The sequence below is a fragment of the Balaenoptera ricei genome, chromosome 13 (genome assembly GCF_028023285.1).
Source record: "Balaenoptera ricei isolate mBalRic1 chromosome 13, mBalRic1.hap2, whole genome shotgun sequence".
NCBI lineage: Eukaryota > Metazoa > Chordata > Mammalia > Artiodactyla > Balaenopteridae > Balaenoptera > Balaenoptera ricei.
Window position 1 is genome coordinate 6,433,725 of NC_082651.1, and position 17,869 is coordinate 6,451,593.

Sequence of the window (17,869 nt, forward strand, 5' to 3'; positions counted from 1 at the left end):
TTGAGGCCAAAGTATAAAATGCTCTATTATCATCAGGGGAGGGGGAGGGGAATGGAGAGAGAGAGAGAGAGAGTGTGTGTGTGTGTGTGTGTGTGTATGTGTGTGTTGTCACATCTAGAGAAACAGCTCTGCTTAACTCAGGTTTATTCTCTATCTCTTAGGCCAAATCCCTGGCTCATATGTTACAAGGAAAACTTTGACAGATGACTCCCCATTCTATCGCACATGACTTCTGACATCAATGGGACAGAGGCTCACGTTTCTCTCAGGGTATATGGAAACTAACCATTGCCCTCATTCCTTCCCCAGCACACCACACACACACACACACACACACACACACACACACACACACACACACTCTCTCTCTCTCTCTCTCTCTCTCTCTGTCTCTCTCTGTCTCTCTCCGTCTCTCTCTCTCTCTCTCTCTCTCAGCTTTTCCAACATAGCATATTAAAGGCCTTTAGAAAGCTTCTAAAATTGGGCCTTCCCCAGTCTGCGCCTTTGTTCTCTGCGCCTTTGTTCTTCTGCCAGCTCCTGAGCCCAGGGGGCTGCCCGGCGGCCCTGTGCCCGCAGAACCCAGGGCTGTGGGTCCACAGCTGGCTAGTTGTGCTGACAAAGCAGAAAGGCTCAGGGTTCATCTTTCAGACTCACCACCCCAGGAGGGTGAGTTGACAGGGAGCCGTCAGCCGGGCGATTGTGGGCACCGAGGACCCAAGGATGTCAGAACATCAGCAGTTACCTCGGAGCTTTGCTTTCTGTCCGTGCAGCCCTGGTACCTGCGGGAGCTGAACCCTCCCGGGGCCAGGGCTCTATCGAGCCCCGTGCGGCCTCCCTCTCAGGTATAATCAGGAGTCCAAGTTGCAACCCGCATCTGGGCCTTGTCCGCCCTATGCATTGCAAGGCTGGTTAGAACTTGTTAAGGTTAAAAAAAAATAGGCGTTACCTGATCGTTGTCTAGCAGCTCAAAAAACATAGGTGTAGAGGATCCTGCCCCAGACTGCACCTTTGCTTGGGGAAGGTTTTTTGTTTTATTTATTTATTTGTTTATTTATTTATTTATTTATTTATTTTTGGCCGTGTTGGGTCTTCGTTTCTGTGCGAGGGCTTTCTCTAGTTGCGGCAAGGCGGGGGCCACTCTTCGTCGCAGTGCGCGGGCCTTTCACTACCGCGGCCTCTCTTGTTGCGGAGCACAGGCTCCAGACGCGCAGACTCAGTAGTTGTGGCTCACGGGCCTAGTTGCTCCGCGGCATGTGGGATCTTCCCAGACCAGGGCTCGAACCCGTGTCCCCTGCGTTGGCAGGCGGATTCTTAACCACTGCACCACCAGGGAATCCCTCGGGGAAGGTTTTAAAAGCCGGTAATGCTGTGAAGCTCCCAAACTATCTCACCTGTTCAGAGTGTCCCTCACATGCTCATCTCCAGCCGAGACGCCAAGACAAGGCAACGTACTATCTGCTGAGGAAGGCTGGCATCCAGTTGCTGAGTTTTGTCTCCGGAAGGTGAATGTGAACAAGTTAGACTTTCAACACTTTTAAAGGTATCCCACCAGGTCATCATTTTGCCATTAAGTTGCTCATAAAATCTAATGGGAATAGAGTTAAGCAGTGTAAAAGCAACAGCCCCCAACGCCGAAAATGACAAAACCACGACGCTCATCTAACCTGGTTTAAAAAGAAGGTTGTTCTTCCTAAATGGGAAAAGAATGAAAAAGAATAGATATATGTACACGTATAACTAAATCACTTTGCTGTACACCTGAAACTAACACAACATTGTTAATCAACTATAGTCCAATATAAAATAAAATAAAATCTAAAGAGAGAAGGTTGTTCTTTTCCACTTTAAGTTTCAAAACTCTCACGTCTTCCTTTGCCCTCCTCGTGTACGTTATTTGTTTTCATGCACACATGTGTCTTACAAGACGGAAATAGTGGAAGAGGTAATAGAGGTGAAGATGTGAAGTTAGAGCTGGGTTTCTGGCTCTGAATTGTTTCTCATTTCCTGTACGTGAAATGGGAATAATAATGAATTATTATCCACCACCTAACGGATCGTTGTGAGGGCTAAGGTGATGCACGTAAGGCGCTTAGCAGTGGGTGAATGCTCAGTATATTTCAGTGATTAGCATCATTAGTATAATCAAAATGATATTAAATAAAGCTTTTGCAGTCATAACACCCATCCTGATATGAATACAAATATTGACTGTTTAGATATAAAAATATCAAGTTGAGGGTATCTTCTCCTAATCAAAACCAAAATAACTAATTCGTGTGCTCTGAGTAAAAATTGAAATCAGGCCCTCCACTGATGAGAAGATGAAGCACCTTCCCTCTGAAATCTGACACTGAACAAGTGTGGGACGTGAATTCAGTTTTATTACATTTTTATCCTCTTGGCTTTGTAATTGCTTCACGTTGTTTCACTGCTGTTTGAATGATTTGCAAGGGCAAATGACCATGCCCAAATGATGTAAATGGAAGTCTGGATTAATAACAACAGATGTCAAAACCTGAGAATGTGGATGCAAATTGCAGTTAGGACTAAAAGAAAGTTAAATGCCAGACGGCATATTAAGCTAACACGACATTTGAAAGATTTTCCCGGGGGGGAAAAAAAGGATGAGTCATGTGGCATATAATCATGTCTCAGCCCTCTTTACGTTGGACCCTTCTTAACCCAATTGATCGTAAAAACTAATTAAAGTAAAATGTGGTTTTTAATGTGTCTATGCCTTTAAAGCATCTCAAGAAAAAGAAAAAGGTGGGGGGGAATTCCCTGGAGGTCCAGTGGTTAGGAACTGGGCAAGTTCACTGCCAGGGCCCGGGTTCGATCCCTGGCTGGGGAACTAAGATCCCACAAGCTGTGCGGCCAAAAAAAATAATTTAAAAAATTTAAAAAATAAAGCATCTCAGGCCACAGAGGATGATGGAAGAAGACCTCCTTTTGAGCTGGAAGCACTTTCTTCCCAGTAAGGTCAGCTCTGGATGTTTGGTATGGTTTTCTTAGAGCCCTATTTTCACAATGACTGTGCTTTTGATCACAACCTAATAAATGTCCCAAAGGACTGAATCGGAACCACACACGGGAAATGACACAGGGACAGTGACCGCCCCCCCCCCCCCCACCAGAACACGAGGCCATCCTGGCTGGACCCTGAGAGCTAAAACTATCACCTCCAGTGCTGCTTCAGCCCCTCACCCTGAGCGCCCCTGCTCTCGGGTGGAAGACCCCTCAGTGGGGCACCTGTCTGCCACAGTCCCCCCTTCTAGCCTAGCCCAGCCTGACCTGCAAGATCAGAGCACAGTCAACGCCTGCAGTGTTCACTCGGCCAGATGCTCTGGGCGCCGACGCCCTTGACCTGGACCTTCACAGACCTCCTCTTGCAGTAGGGCTGGTCTCCGGCAGCTGTTCTCTGCTCAGCTGCTTTGTAGCGTGGCTCTAATATTGCCACCCTCTATCTCATGCAGATTTTCATGCCTCTTGGCTTGCATGGGACCTCTGAAACTAGGTAGTTTTTTAAATAGATAATTAAGATCTTACTGAACCTACGTGTTGACCCATGTGATGAGCCATTTATTGAATGAGGACCTTCCAAAGGTGGGAAGAGACAGCCTCTCCGTTCCTTTGAACAAGAGAGCTATCATCGTCTGGCTACGTGGAGATGAGGACTTTCTAACAGATGACCGAATCTCTCCGTGAGGTTGACATATTTCTGTTTCCCATTATTGTTGTCTCAGTACATAAAATCCCCCAATTAAATGCTACAAAAATTGCATATCTCCGCAGTGAGGATAGGAGCATTGCATCCCCTTTTCGGCCTCACATAGGCCTCTGCATGGCAAGGAGTCCCCTTTCAGTCTTCCTTGTAACACTACCCTCCTTTCAATGGCTGTTGAGTTAAACTCGTACTCTACATTGAACCGATGGCAGAAACTTAGGAGTTTCACTTACAAATCCAAAATTACTGAATATCACTCTCAGTGGCTTAGCCTCCAAAGCTTCCTGAGTCAGGGTTGGGGGAGGGGTGAGCCATAAGGTGGAGGGTTTCCCTTGTCCTTCCTTTAAGTCAGAAACCAGACCTTCTAGCTTCCAGATTCCTGAGTATCCAAAGGAATGTCCCAGGAAGATGGCTGTTACCATCCAAAGACTTTAGTAAGTGCCCTCCAAGTACAGGGCTGTGATAAGTACCAACCAAAGCACACTAACCAATCACAAGGGAAGCTCCCCTGAGCTGATCAAGCTGCCAGTTTATAGGCCTGTAAACTGTTGAACTAATAAGAGAAGAGGATGGGCCCTCTGACGTAGGTTCCCCTGACGGCCTGTACTTCAGCTGTCATAACAATGACTTTGCAATTATTCGTGTTAACAGCTTTTCTCCTCCACGGGCTGTAACCTCTCAGAGGGCGGACCTCGTCCGTCACGACCACAGCTGTATCCCCCAGGGCCTAGCGTGATGCCCCAATATAGTAGGTACGCAGTAAATAATGGATGCATGAATGAGAAATGGATGGACGAAGCGGAATACATTCACGGTCTTGCATTCATTTTCCAAAGAAGATATATTAGGAGCAGCAGGAGAACAGACGTGGATTGTGGAGAAGCTGCTCTCCCTCCAATTCAGCTGAGGGACGCCTCACAAGTGATTCTTAAGCATCTCTTAAAGGCTGATGATGATCCTATTTTTCTACTTAGATTCCTTTTCTATTAGCCCTTTATTCAATGAACTTTTGTTTCCGACATCTTCTTGTCTTCTTTCATTCTAGGTTTTATGCTTTCAGGTGGTGATTGTTGCTTGTTGTTTTTGTTGCTATAATGTCTCAGAGTCTTTGTGGCCATGGGCTGTTCATGGATTTTACCTGGAGAAACTCCATCATTGTCCACACCTACCCAAGATGTCATTGAGACATGACAGATGGAACTCCCGAGACATTTCAGATTCTCCGTCAGTCCATCATCCTGGATCTCCTCCAGGTTGAACAGATTCCGTGTCCTGAAACCCTTTTGCCAATGAGCAGTCCACGGTACACTTCCTGTTGTGATAACAGCTCTTACTGAGCAATGAAGAGGGTGACTTTCTAGTGGGTGTGTAGCCAGACCCTGAATCTATCTGCCCTGTTTTGAAATAGAATATCATGCAGAAACATTGATCACACGGGTATCAAGTGTTCTGTCCAGATTTCCATGGAGAATGGACTGACCCAAACCTTCAGAAGAGAGCTCCCAGGGCTGTAGATGAGGCTGGGAGGGGATGTAGGATCTGCCTATGTGAGCTGAAAGCCATTTTCCTCCACTCCCCTCCGACTCCCACCCCGCCCCAGGCCATCCCTGCCTTGAAGACCATGGTCTTGCTTCCAGAAGCAGAGCGTTCGCCTGCTACCTTCCTCCTTGCATATTTACATAGAATTCAAAGAGTCAGGCGTGAGGACGTGTGTAGGAGTGGAAGCCCCAGCCACAGCTCTGGGCAGGGCGTGGAGAAGCCAACACCTCCGGCATCTGGAGGATGCACATTTCCTGTGCAAAGCGGGGGGCCCTGGGCTCCCAGTTTCTCGATGCCCACAATTAAAGGGGAAATGCACCACACCGCATAGATAGAACTGAATATGTTCTCTGCGACATATAAATAAATGTCTCCAGTACGATATATGAACCCAAGAGGCATGGTGACATGGAACTTACATCTTATTATTCATTCTCAGTTTCCTTGTTCTGTGAAGCTGCCCTGCTTCATCCATCAACTCAGAGGATATTATCGTTTCTGAGTAGATCATTTTCAAAGCCCCAAATCAGAAAATAGAAGACTTCATTTCCATGATAATTTTTCTTTTCTCACTGGAGCAAGTCCTACCCATGATGACATCATATTCTTGCTTCTGAAGGGAATAAACCTATAAAAATAAATACGTGGTTGTCCCAGTTACAGAAATGGATTAAAAAACAAAAAACTCTAAGCAGGTGATAATCAGCAGTTGTGGAAAGAAACTTGGAGGAGGGTTTTGAAATCAAAGTTACCCCCCAACAAGTAACCTCACTGCCAAAGAAACTCTATGCCTATGCTCAGAAACGAGTGTCTAACTGAAATTATTTCTCTGTTGTCTGTTATGTCACAGTGGAGACGTCATTGCCTTTGAAAAATCTGCTAATTATAACAGCATTCTCCAAGAAGAAGGAGCAGTGAGTGTTGAATAAAATAGATTTGTTATGATAGACCCTGGAATATTCAGTAATTGCTGAATTAGATGCAACTGTTTTCCTGTGTGTAACATTCTTACTATGGGCAGCCCTCAACCACTCACCCCTCCAGCCGGGACTGTTGTGTGTCCACTGTGTACACACGGTGTGTGAGGACAGGGGAGGTCCCTGTCCTCAGGAACAAACTACCTAGCTACTCATCAGTCATTTAACAGTGTTTCTTCTGCTATAATTAGAAAAGAAGCATAGGTTATTACCAATAAATCTGTGTGAAAGTGTCTCCAATTACATGTATAACTCTTTGAATTAGGACGCCAGAACTATGAATAGCTAATCTGTGACATCACGAGGTGAACTTTTCTTTGGTTGCCCAGGATGACAGGATAGCACTTTGCTACGACAAGTGGCATTGAGTAGACACCCTTTGAAAAGCCTGTTTTGTGACCAGCCCTCTTGAGGGCTGAATGGGGTGTGAAAGAAAAGTAAAAACAAACAAACAAAAAGCATATTCCCTATACTTGAATAGAATACAGTTTCGTAGCTGGGGATCTAAGACAGACATAAAACTATGGGTGTGCTGTGAGGGGCCCGTGCCCGCTACAGGGGGATTGGGAACTCCACGGGGGGGGGGGGAGGGAGGAAGGATGTGGGCCAGGAGTAATTAGGGAAGGCTTCATGGAAGAAGTGGCCTGTGTTTGTTTCCTGTTGCGGCTGTAACATACTAGCACAAATGTCATGACTTAACGCAAACTTATTATCTAAAACTTCTAGAAGTTATGAGTCTGACTAGTTCTCACCAGGCTAAGAGCAAGGGGTTGACAGGGCTACATCCCTTCTGGGGGACCTGGAGGGGAGAGTCTGTTCCCGGCCTTTTCCAGCTTCTAGAGGCTGCCCACATTCCTTGGCTTGTGGCCACTTCCTCAGCCAGCGAAGGCAGGCTGAGTCCTTCTCATGACACCATCTCTCTGGCTCTCTGCAGCTGGGAAAGGCTCTCTGCTTTTAAGGACCCTCGTGATTACATTGGGGCCACCTGGAGGATCCAGGATCATCTCCCCATCTCAGGGTCCTTAACCGTAATCACACCTGCAAAGCCCCTCTGCCACGTAAGGTTCCAGGGACTAGGATGTGGGCGTTTTCGAGGGGCTGTTCTTCCACCTATCTTGCTGCCCTTGAGCTGGTCCTGGACAGGGTCGCTGAGATCCTCTTTTTAGGAGGTGTTGATCTTGAGGGAATATGTAGCCTGCATTCATGCTGGGGGGTGTGCGGGCAGTGAGAACCAGAAGTGAGGATGTTGGGGAGAAGTAGACTCAACATGAGGTCCAGATGGTGGACAGCTTGTCAATGCCAGGCTGGGGAATTTGGGTGTCACCCAAGAGACTGGGGGAAAACCACTGAGGCATCTTCAGAAGGAGAATGACAGGATACATTTGCTCTGGGGGTGATAATTCTGGGAGCAGTGTCTTCAAGAATGCAGGAAGGACAAAAGGCATCAAGAGAATCCATAGAGTAACTCAGGGGTGGCAGGTGGTGCCTAAAGGCACAGGGGATGACAGGAAGGTCCTCCAGCGTTTCTCCAGGGGCTGACACTTAGTACCTGCTCACTAAAGGTGGGTGGAATAAATGAATGATAATAACCCCAATGACTTTTCTTGGATCTCCTGAAGATCCCAAGCTGTATTTAATACACCTAAAAAAATCTAAATAGAATTTCTCACTTTTTTCTTTGTCATTTTGCTGAATTATTTCTCCAGAACAGGAATCCCCCTGATTCTTTCCTGAATGCCTTGTCCCGCAGAGATTCAGACTTTAGTGGTTCTGCACCAGACACTCGCTCCCTTTAGATTTTTGATTGTTTACATTATGAAGAAAAGATTTCAATTCATGATTTTCTTTTTTTTTTTTTTTTTTTTTTTCTGAAAGATCAGTTCTTTTCACAGGAAGAGTCCAAAAGGAATTGACTTCAGGAACACAATGAATTTACTTATTATTATTTTTGGTCGTAGCTTCCGTTTCCATTCTGACCATACTGTGTTTTCAGATGACTTCTTCTGCACAGGTGAAACTGTGAAGTATCGGAAATTAGAATTTTGAATTCCAGTTAGAAGTAGCCGTGTTTAATGTAGGGATTTCTGCAGAGTTGGACAACACAGCCTGCCCGGAGTTGCGGTCTCAGCTTGAGATGCGTAAGGCTCACTTGGGGAGCTGGTTAAAGCGAGAGATTTCTGGCCTCATGTGATTCGCGAGGGCCCTCGCGCTATGAACTTCAGGCACCCCAGGAATCCTGATGTAGTTGGTTTCAGGGCCGCCCTTGAGAAAGACGGGCTTGGATACTGGCAGAATCAGCGTCACGAGAGTATTGATGAGCCCGGGAGGTCACGTGTGCTACGGAGAAACTGGACGTGGTTGGGATCGTGCAGCGTGAGAGGAGAGGGTAGCCCAGGGTTGGAAAGGAGGATCCCTCAGTTCTTCTCCAGTAGCAGCACTGGTGGCCAGGCCAGTGAAGTCCCTGCGACAGCCCCATCCTTCCTGGTGACCAGCCCGGGCATTGTCCCCCCAACCCACGTCCTGGAAGCGGACCCATCAGAGGACTCTGAATGTTGCCAGGGTTAATGGTAGGAATGAGGGTGGAACAGCCCCCAGTGGAAACCAAACAGCACCCCATGGAATGATGCCTCTTGATCTATCACCTTTCTGTGCTACTGCTTTATTTATTTAGACATCTACACCCTTACTTTCTTCCAAAAATATTAACAACGGGAGTTTAACTTGGCATCTTCACAGTATGTAGTGCATAATGTGCATTTTTCTGGGGAGAAGCTAATTTGTTTTCATCACATGCTCAAAGGGGTTCAGGACCACAAAAGAGTTGAGAAGTAACAGATTTTAGGTCCTTAAGAAGACCGTTGAGTGTGACCCTAAACGCCCCCGGACTTCAATGTGATATTGGCTGATAACAAGGAAGCATCAGCTCAGGAGAAAGCTGGCGGCGGCTGTTCTCTGTGGGTGCAGCGCGCAGCTGGGGGCGCTCCTGGCCCTAAGGATAGGGGCTGGCGGTTCAGAAGGCTGGTCTGGCCTCCAGTGGCTTGTAGACAAGAGCCTACTGCAAACCCACGTCAACGAGCTACTAAGCAAGATATAAGCGAGTAGCTCGGTAAGGCTCTGAGCGCGTAAGAACAGAGAGAGCTAAGGAGGAACTGCTGACCTTGGAACTGTGCTGCCGCACGGCGGGCCATTAGGTTGGAGAAAATGAAGGGGAGCCAGCCCCCCCCCGCCCCCGAGGTGCAGTCCAGCAGGCTTAGCTGCTTAACTTCCAACCCCCAGGGATGCTTTCACCGACTCTTATTAAAATGGAAGTTATTCAAAAGGCGTCTGGGAAAATCCTGAAGAAGTAATTTCAAATACAGTTGATGTCCTTCATTCAAACCAGGGGCAACCATGCCTCCCCTTGCTCTTGTGGGGGGAGGAGGGGGTGGGGAGGGGAGGCGGGGAGAACATCCAGGATGACAAAAGGCAGGAATATTGAATTCGCTTTCCGCCATGTTGCCTTTTTCCATCCTTGATGGAAAGGTTTTACATTCTGTAATGTGTTCTTCTAAAGGAAAGTCTGTGCCCCTCATTTTCCTTGTCCTTTAGGCCCTGAGATTTTTTTTATATGACTAACCATTTGTATAATCCAGGCACGGTGACCCAGACAGGATATGGTTTTAGTTCAAGGAGGGACAATGAGATAGACAAGAGTTGTAGAATGTCTTTATGGCATCAAATTATTCATAGGTAATATTTTTACTGTACGTCGCTATTCAGCATTTGTAATACACGGCAGTAAGAGTGCAATATGTTAAATCCTAGTTCCTCCCTGACGACTGTAGTGCATAGGCTTACAGAGGAAGGTTAGTATTATTTGCGATGAAATATAAGGGCAAATTGCTGGGATCAGTAGTGTGTCCAGAGGTGTGGATAAAAGATTACTCCACAGCAGCAGTGTAATTATCGCCTGGCTTAAAGAAATAATCCATGTGTCAATGGTTTTTAGGGTGCCAGTCGTTCGCCGAATAAGACAGACCCAGTTGGATCGCCTTTGTCTGAATTCAGGAGGTGTCCATTCTGGGAGCAGGAACTGGCAAAGAAGTACTCCTACAAAACAGTAAGCCTGCATGCACCGGGGAGATTAATGTTCACACCTTGGCTGCCTCGGGGCAGTAAATGGCTTCTTAGTTTGCCTGTGATCGTAGTCGTACCAGTTGCAGTAATGCTTGCCTTCTCCCAGACCAGGGAGAACCAGCATTCCCTCCTGGGCTTGATGGTGGTCAGGAAGTTCAGGGCTTCTCTTCATGTCCTATAGAAAGGCTCCACGTGGGACCACGTGGTCATCTTTCAGAACGAGGGCCTCCCCGTGACAGAGCAGGAAACACATACGTGCATTTCCTAGAACCTGGGCTGGGGGGCGTGGAGGCAGAAATTGGGGTTAGGAAAGAAAGTTGTCTAAGATCGGTGGCCTTTAGAGCGGGCGGTGCAGATCCTGGAAATATATGAGTTATGGCATCAGAAATGGAGCTACATTAATTTCAGGCCAATAAGTTATGCATTACTCCACGTAGCTAAAAAAACACGCGGCCCCAGGAAAGAGCCCAGCTGCTGTCATAGCCAAATAGCAACACAAGCAGCATCTTAGGGGCTCAGAAAGGTCTTTGAGGAGCAGATCATTCTGGAAGTGGGCTGCAAACTGAAGTGATTCTCCGTATCCTTCCTAGATGGCCTTTCTTGCTGATGAATACTGCAACTATTGTCAAGACATTTTACAGAACGTGAGGAACCAAGAACTCAAGAGAGTAGGTTTTATCTGCAAAATACCAGCATTAATGAGTTGTTCTTAACCTTTCTACTTGAAAAGACCCCTCGAGGGATGTCTAGTGGGAATTCATTGACTGAAGTGCTTAGAATGAAGCTATTTTATAGTCAGTGAGCTCTTGAAGGTGCTATTTTTATTCAGTTTAATCATCTGGAAGTGTTCCAAGGTGCTCATATGGAACACTTTACGCTTTAAATAAAAATTTGGCTATTTTTAGATCCTAATTCCAGCTGATTTGGAATCCAGTATTGGTAATGTTATTTACCCTGGAATTCTCCGTGATGCTTCAGAGCCGTTATTGATACACGGCTAACTGAACAAGAAGCAGTTCGAAGCAGGGTGCTCTGACGTGGGTATCATGATGATTGTATTTTATTCTAGAATTGACCGTGGAAGACACGAGTAAATCTCTTAACCATTCTGAATTCTGTCTTTTGCTGTATAAAATGAAAATCCAGGGAAGCAAGTGCACATTTAAATGAAAAGTTTTCTGAGGCCTCCGTGTTCTAAGCACTTCACCTTTGGGAGATAATATTCACTCGGCATGAACGCATTTTGTACTTTGTGTAGAGCATTGGCGTGAGGGAGGGACCACGCGGTTTTTAGAGTGGCCCCTGGCCTATTAATGCCGTGTTGTAAACATCCATGCGTGTCGGATAGCTAATCCATTCCTTCTTGGAACTTCCCTGGTGGTCCAGTGGTTAAGACTCCACCCTTCCAATGCAAGGGGTGTGGGTTTGATCCCTGGTCAGGGAACTAAGATCCCACATGCTGTGCGGCATGGCCAAAAAAATTAAAAAAAAAAAAAATCCATTCCTTCTTGCCTTCAGTGCTTCATCAAGTACTAACTGAATTCTTACCCTGTGACCAGCACCGTTTCTGGAACTAGGAAGGTATTCCCCAGGAGGCTGGAGAAGCGTATAGTCTGGTACTGAAAGGAACGATGTAAGCCAATGAACATGATACCGTATGGAAAGTTCTAGAACACAGTGTGATGGACGGTTCTGGGTGCCCAAGGGAAGAGGAACAGAGACAGCTGGAGCGGGCTCCCCCGGGGGAGGCCGCGTCGCCGGCAACTCTCTTAGAAAAGCAGAAGTTCGACAGACTCGAAACGGGGTAGAAAAGGGATTCCAGGCGGCATCAGTGGTGCCAGGCAAAGGCAGCAGGACGGTCACCGGCATCACAGGACAAGAAGGTCGCTGTGGCCGGATTTATCTCGAAAGGAGAGAAGCCAGAGGGGAGGTGGGAATCGGCCGCTGCGAGGAAGGGCCTCTGGAAGACCCTGACTCACTGAGGAGACGGGTTGGCAGTGACATCCAAGGGCCATATTGGAGCAGAGGGTGCGAAGGAGGTTTTGTCGCAGTCAAGGTGAGAAGGAAGGAGGGTTGGATCGGGAGATCCAGTGACAGTGACATCAGAGAGAAAGAGGGACAAATCAGAAATATTTCTGAAGCAGGCGAATCGGGATTAGGTGATTTGGGACCTGGGTGCTGGGGGAGTGGGCCGAGGTGGTGCTGTCTCATCCAGACCCGCGGGCCCCAAAAGCCTCCAGCCTGGGAGTCGAAGGATCAATATATTCTGCTCATCCCACACTTGTCTTTTTCGTTAAATATCTATGAGTCTCTTGGGAGACGTCTTCTCTAGAAGAGAGTTTAAAATCAGGTATCTCCAGGGTCAGGCCTCACTCCCTTGACAGCCTGCACAGAAGGAACAGTTTCTTGCCTGGGGTCACTGGAGGGCCCTGGGGTCAGTATTGTGATGTCTCAGAACATCTGAGCTGCAGGAATCCCCAAAGGCAAGAGTCCTCATGAGCTGACAACTCAGGTTGGCCACCTGGTCCAAAGATGGGATCTGAAAAGTCAACATGGGGGAAAACAAAACAAAACTTGTCCACAGAAGTCTTTAAAGAAGGCTCCTTTGTGCAATAGAATCGCACCAGTTCCCTTTAGTCTACACCGTCCTTAGGTGAATTCTGACATGATGTCAAGGAGGAAGTGTCTTTTTTTTTTTTTTAAATATTTATTTATTTATTTATTTATTTTGGCTGCACTGCGTCTTAGTTGTGGCATGCGAGCTCTTAGTTGCGGCGCGCATGCAGGATCTAGCTCCCCGACCAGGGATCAAACCCGGGCCCCGTGCGTTGGGAGGGTGGAGTCTTACCCACTGGACCACCAGGGAAGTCCCGAGGTGTCTTTGATTCCATACTGTTACACCTCTTCCTGAGCCGAAAAATAATTGAGGGGGTCAATCAGTCAATGAAAGTTTATTCTAAACTCTGGTTTGTACCCCTGGGGCCTGATCCTCATCCTATTGTAATCAGTAGGAGCCCCCTTGTGGTCAGAAACAGCCTTCCTTCCAGAAAACTGCCTCAGGAAAAAGGTGGTCCACGTTCTCCCACCCAACTGACAGGTGGTCTCTGATGGGTGTAAAATCACTTCTGAGATACAGCTTGGAAAAGCCAATAGGCAGAGCTTTATGTGGGTTGGAATGAAATTCATTCTGTTACCATTTGGGGCTGATGAAGAGCGGGGGGCGGGTGGGCTGGAGTGGCCTCACCAGGCACAAAACGAGCGTTCAGAGATACGCGCCGTTCTTTACATCAGGTGGAGGACTCACTCACGTCCTTCTGGAAATCTCTGCAGCAGGACACAGTCATGCTCATGTCGTTGCCTGACGTGTGCCAGCTCCTTAAATGCTACGACAGACAGCTGTACAAGGTAGGAGGAAGTTCCTTCGAGGTGCTGGTTTGTATCCTTCCCAGAAATTGGTACCAGATGCTGGGGTTAGACCCGCAGCCCTCACTCTCGGCGGTGTCCGTGGGGTTGGAGAAAATGGAGAAGGTCTCCTCCTAAGACCTTCTGAGGAGTCAGTCGTGGGGCCCCTGGACCGTGAGCCTTGGATCTTTCCCTAAGACTCAGCTTTTCTTTCTGAATTCACTGAGAATCTGAGTTACCTCATGTAGAGAAAAAGCCAGTACACATGGTGACCTGTGGCTCCGGTGACCCGTGAACCCTGAACTGAGTCAGGGTTCTTCCTCTGATATTTCAGCAAAAGAGAGCTTTTTAAAAGGAGTAATTGGAGTAGTTGCTTTGCATTATATATAACTGCCAGGGCTTGTGGGTTTGTTTTTTTAAGCTCTGGAGTGATTATTATAGTTTGGGGGTCAATTATATATAATTTCTACAGTGAAAATGTGTTCCCCTTGAGCTAGTCATGAACTTTTACCTTTTATTATTTTCTTAGGAAAAAAAAATCCAGGGCTTCTAAATTTTTACTACAAAGGTTGAAAACTGGAGGCTGGGTCCAGCCCTTACATATTTTGGGCTGACCTCCCCTCCTTGCCCCCCACCCTGTATTGGCCAGCATTTGTGTTGTTTAAATTTTTGAATCAGTTATCAATACTTGGAAATCTCGGAAAGAATTCCGATTCCGGCTTCTCCAGCCTGATGTCCTGCCCAGTGGGCAGTGGCCAGGGCTGCGAGGTGGCCGAGCCCTCAGCAGGTGGAGACCCGGCCTCTCTCTCTGTCTGTGGCTCACGTGACCTGCGGCCACTCGTAACCAGAGGCTGTCCACACCGGCCGGCAGGCACATGTCTTGACACTTCCGTTGTAGGGAATTGAGGACGTTCTCCTTCATGACTTTTTGGAAGATGTTTCTATTCAGCATCTGGAATCTGTCCAGTCGTTTAGTAAGAAGTTTAAGCTGTGGCTCCTCACTGCTTTGGAAGGTTTTCCGGCCCTCTTACAGCTCTCCAAGCGCAGAGGTAGGTTTCGACGGACAACATAAATGCTGTGAGAGTAGATGAACTTTCCACGTGGGGCAGGCCTCCTCCCCTCTTGTGTTAACTCTGTCCTCAGGCACTAAACTGCAGTCCACAAGGCCTGGCCGCTTCGGCTCTCCCGGCTTTGCCTGTAGTGCCCACAGGGGACGCCTGTGCAGATACACCCACACCCTCTTACCATTTCCCCCTGGTGAATCGCGGCAGGGCCAAGGGAACGGGGAGGTAGGAAAGGGCAAGGGGGAGGCGGGCCGTGCCTCCGCTCTCTTGAGCCAGCAGCGCTCAGCTCACTGCCCACCCAAGCGGCGCCGGCGAGGGCTCCGGCCCCAGCATCCTCCCGCCTCTCTGTGCTCTGGGTGGGCCCCCGCGAGGCTCAGAGATTATCTCGCCCTCCTTAGAAATTCCCGCCCGTAGCCTGACTTGCTCAACTCCAGGCCGCCAGGTATTCACACCCATGTGGCTCCAGTCACCCTGGTGACTGTCCCCTCCATCCGGCTGCCAGGGCGCAGTGTCTCAACACTACCCGCTGTCGCAGAAGGCTGTTCGTCCGCTCGAGCCTGCGACGGCTTCCTCTTGGGAGCCCGAGCTGTTCCGCTGGCTGTCCCCGGCCTCCCTGCCTCTGACCCCTTGGTATCCCTCCAGCTCCGTGGCCCTTGTGAACGCCAGCACACACCCACTGTGTGGGTCGCGTGTTTTACGGTCCTGGAAATTCCCGGTTTTCTCCCTCCTGCCTTTGTGAGGTTCTCCATCACTGCCTCTAGCTCTCCCCGCCCGCCAAGCCCTCACCACTTCCTTCCCTTCCCCTCTGCAGGCCTGCCACCCTTGCGCCCTGTGCGCTCTCTCCCCCGAGGGCCCGCAGAACAGGCCACACCTAATCTTCACCCACCCCTGGCATCCCCAGCACCCCGGGCTGTGTTGCTCCCTGTCTGACCCACTTGGAAAAGTTCACGTGCCAGGGCTGGGCCCTCGGGCCCGTGTGATTGCCAGCCAAGAAGGCAGCAGGAAGGGTCCTGCAGGGAGAAAGTGAGGTCTGGAACTTGCTGGGAAAGGGGGCGCATGAAAGGGGTCCAGTTTTCCGGTGGCCCCTTCACCACCTGCGCTAATCCCAGCCCTCTGGCTCTCCAAACCCCCTCTAGGATCTTCAGTAGCTTCCTGGTTGATGGGCCTGCCTGCAGCCTTGCCCCGCCTCGGTCACACGCCCTTCCCCTCCCAGCAAGTGCTCTATAACAGAGGTTCGATCAATTAACAACTGTCCACGGCCCCCACTGCCCGGATGGTCCTCTCTCCTTCCCTGCTTGGCCTCTGGCCCGACCCTGTCCCCCTGCCCCCCTGACCCACTGGCGTTCCCCAGCACCGCAGACTGGTCGTCCCCAAGGGGCCCTTATTCCTACTGCTGTCTGTGCCTAGTCGCCCCCGCCCCCCGCCATTGCTCCCCGCCAGCTCCTACCTACGCGTTAGGGCCCAGGCAGAATGTCCCCTTCCGGATGAAGCCGTCCCTGATACCTTCTTCCGCTAGGACCGCTCACTTCCTTCTCCCTGTGTCTCTCGTTGCCGGGAGCACTTACTCTGCCGTTGGGACGCTGTTTGTGCCCCCGGTAACCTCCCCTTCGTGGGGAGCCCCTGGGGGTGGAGGTCGTTCCCCTTCATCCAGCCGTGTAGCCAGGACCCAGCAGACGCTGCACGAGTGTCCCCGGGAAGTGAATATGTGAATAAATGAATAGATGAGTACATCCAGGAGAGCGCCTCCTCTCTCAGTGTTTTCTCATTTCTGATCGTTTCCCGAGGAGAGCACGTAGAGATGAGAAGCTGGGGGAAGTCAGGGTTCCCGGGCAAAATCCTCAACTTCATGGAGCACACGGCAGACGCTGGAGGACATCATTTTCCTGGCGTTGCGCGAGCGGGGGGGTGCGGTGGAGTCAATGCGCCCCTGCCGGGATCTCGGAGCCACTTGGGAAGGGGCGAGCGGGCGGGGGGCGGGGGGTGGGGGTGCTGGGGGCCTGGCTGGGTGGGGCAGGCGGACGGCCCCGCCCTCCTGGGCAGATGGGCGTGCCACCTGTATGCGCTGCCTCCTCGTCCCTGCCTGCCTGCGTGCAAACGTGAAGTTACAGTATCAGTAATGGCCGTGTGTATTGTTCTTCACAGAAGTTACTGTGTTTGTCAAAAGACTAAGAAGAAAGACACACCTTTCCAACATGGCAAAGGTAGGGCTCAGGCAACCAGACAGGAGGGGACAAAGCAGCTTTCCCAGAGCGAAAAGCAAAGGCTGCCACTGTCCCTCAGAGCGGGCAGCAGGCCCTGTGCAGGGAGGCCGGCCCGCCCACCTGGAGGGCAGAGGACAGCTTGCTGGGCCCCAGGTGCGCAGCTGGAAGCCACCCCCTCCTCCCCTCCGGCCTCCAGGCTCTGCCCGTGGAGGAGAGGACGCAGGGCCAGCAGGTCAAGGTTCTAAAGTTCCAGAGGGAGGCCCCCCAGGGGTGGCGTCCCGGGCAAGCCAACATCAGAGGTGGAAGGGCATCGTAGCAGAGCCTAGGACAGACGGACGGGCAGACAGACCCTGCACCCTGTGCATATGGCCCTGTGGACTCTGTGTGTCGGGGCCACCAGGTCCTCGGCTCCGACCTTCTCACTCCTGGGTGTTAGGGGAGGGGAGAGAGGGGCTGAAGGAGAAGTTCTAGGATCTGTTCTGAAATCCCACGGCGGCAGATGGGGACAGAGCCTGGGACCGGCCCTCTGCCCCAAATCAGCCCCGGCCAGGGGGGTCGCCCAGCCAGGCCCGCCCTTTGACCATCTCCGTCCTCCACCAGAAGGGTTGTTTCTCCTTCTGAGCTAGAGGCCCATCGGGTTCTTGGCACTTTCACCTTCCCGACTGGGGCGATGGCAACGACCTTGCAACCCGACCTCCATCCCTACCCACTGGGGCGGCCAGCTCAGGGTCCAGAGCCTGCCCTGCTGGGAGCCGCACCTTTACCACTGTTCCAGGAGAGTTCACTTAACACCCAAGGGCCCCTTTCCTCTCCGTAAAACAGACACGGCTGTAGTGCCTGCCCTTG

General features: G+C 49.9%; 1 protein-coding gene across 2 annotated transcripts in view; it reads left to right on the forward strand.

Annotated features, from left to right (window-relative positions):
- RFX8 (regulatory factor X8) overlaps positions 1 to 17,869 on the forward strand; it is a 72,665-nt gene that overhangs the window by 33,264 nt on the left and 21,532 nt on the right. Inside the window, exons 5-10 of one of the 2 annotated variants that reach the window (XM_059942556.1) lie at positions 6,114 to 6,177; positions 10,229 to 10,339; positions 10,947 to 11,024; positions 13,648 to 13,761; positions 14,657 to 14,807; positions 16,965 to 17,023. In XM_059942556.1, the coding sequence (XP_059798539.1) occupies positions 6,114 to 6,177; positions 10,229 to 10,339; positions 10,947 to 11,024; positions 13,648 to 13,761; positions 14,657 to 14,807; positions 16,965 to 17,023 (577 nt within the window). Of the gene's footprint in view, positions 1 to 6,113; positions 6,178 to 10,228; positions 10,340 to 10,946; positions 11,025 to 13,647; positions 13,762 to 14,656; positions 14,808 to 16,964; positions 17,024 to 17,869 lie in introns of those variants that run through there. The other variant, XM_059942555.1, reaches the window with a different exon arrangement.